The sequence below is a fragment of the Fonticula alba genome (assembly GCF_000388065.1).
Source record: "Fonticula alba strain ATCC 38817 unplaced genomic scaffold supercont2.7, whole genome shotgun sequence".
Lineage (NCBI taxonomy): Eukaryota > Rotosphaerida > Fonticulaceae > Fonticula > Fonticula alba.
In genome coordinates this window covers 512,270-512,983 of record NW_009242977.1, presented here as the reverse complement: position 1 = coordinate 512,983, position 714 = coordinate 512,270, and the positions used below count along the sequence as shown (strand labels likewise).

Genomic DNA, 714 nt, shown 5'->3' with positions numbered 1-714 from the left:
CCCCCGGGGGGGGACGCGGGAGAGAGGGCCAGCCATGTCCAGCCAAGGGAAAGCTCCTGGGACAAAAGCCGCCGGGTGCCCCTTTCCCCCCCCCCCCCCCCCCCCGGCCGCGCGTCCCGTCTCCGACCAGCCCCTTCCCCAGCCACCGCCCACGTCCGACGCCAGGGAGGCTTATGCGTTTCCTCCATTCCTGCCTCTACGCGTCCAGAGCATGCTTCCAGACGCTTAACACGCACGCACGCACGCACGCCAGCCCACCCGGCCCCGGAGTATGAAACACGCGCGTCAGGGCGTGGGAAGAGCAACCCGCCGCGAGTGCCGACGCAAGGGGCACCCCGACCTGGGCATCCACGATCGCGCTCCCCCGGGCGCCGAGGCCGACTCCCGGCGGAAGGGTGCGCCGCAGTGTTGGTTTTGTAGAACCGCCTGTTGTGGGCAAAGAATCCGCCCCTGGGCGTGCGTTGGCCCGGCAGCCGAGGGGGCGGGGGGGGGGGGGGGGGGGGGGGCTGGCGAAAGCGGGTGCCGGCCTGACTGCGCATCGTACACACCACCACTGCGCAGGCAAGGCCGCATGCCCATCGGGGCATCTGGGCACATTGTGGTGCGAGCGCACCCTGCGCCTGGTCCATGCCCCACGCCTGGCTGGCTACCACTGCCCGCCGAATGCTCGCCCTCGGTCCACAAGTCCCAGCATGCGGGGCAAAGGGGGGGGGG

General features: G+C 71.8%; 1 protein-coding gene across 1 annotated transcript in view; it reads right to left on the bottom strand.

Moving 5' to 3' along the window:
- Positions 1 to 196: 196 nt before the first annotated feature.
- The window catches only part of H696_04309 (hypothetical protein), a gene marked incomplete at both ends in the record, with an annotated part of 3,483 nt that continues 2,965 nt past the window's right edge, over positions 197 to 714 (bottom strand). The window contains one exon of the mRNA XM_009498187.1: positions 197 to 224. Coding sequence (XP_009496462.1) covers positions 197 to 224 — 28 coding nt within the window. The remainder of the gene's footprint in view (positions 225 to 714) is intronic.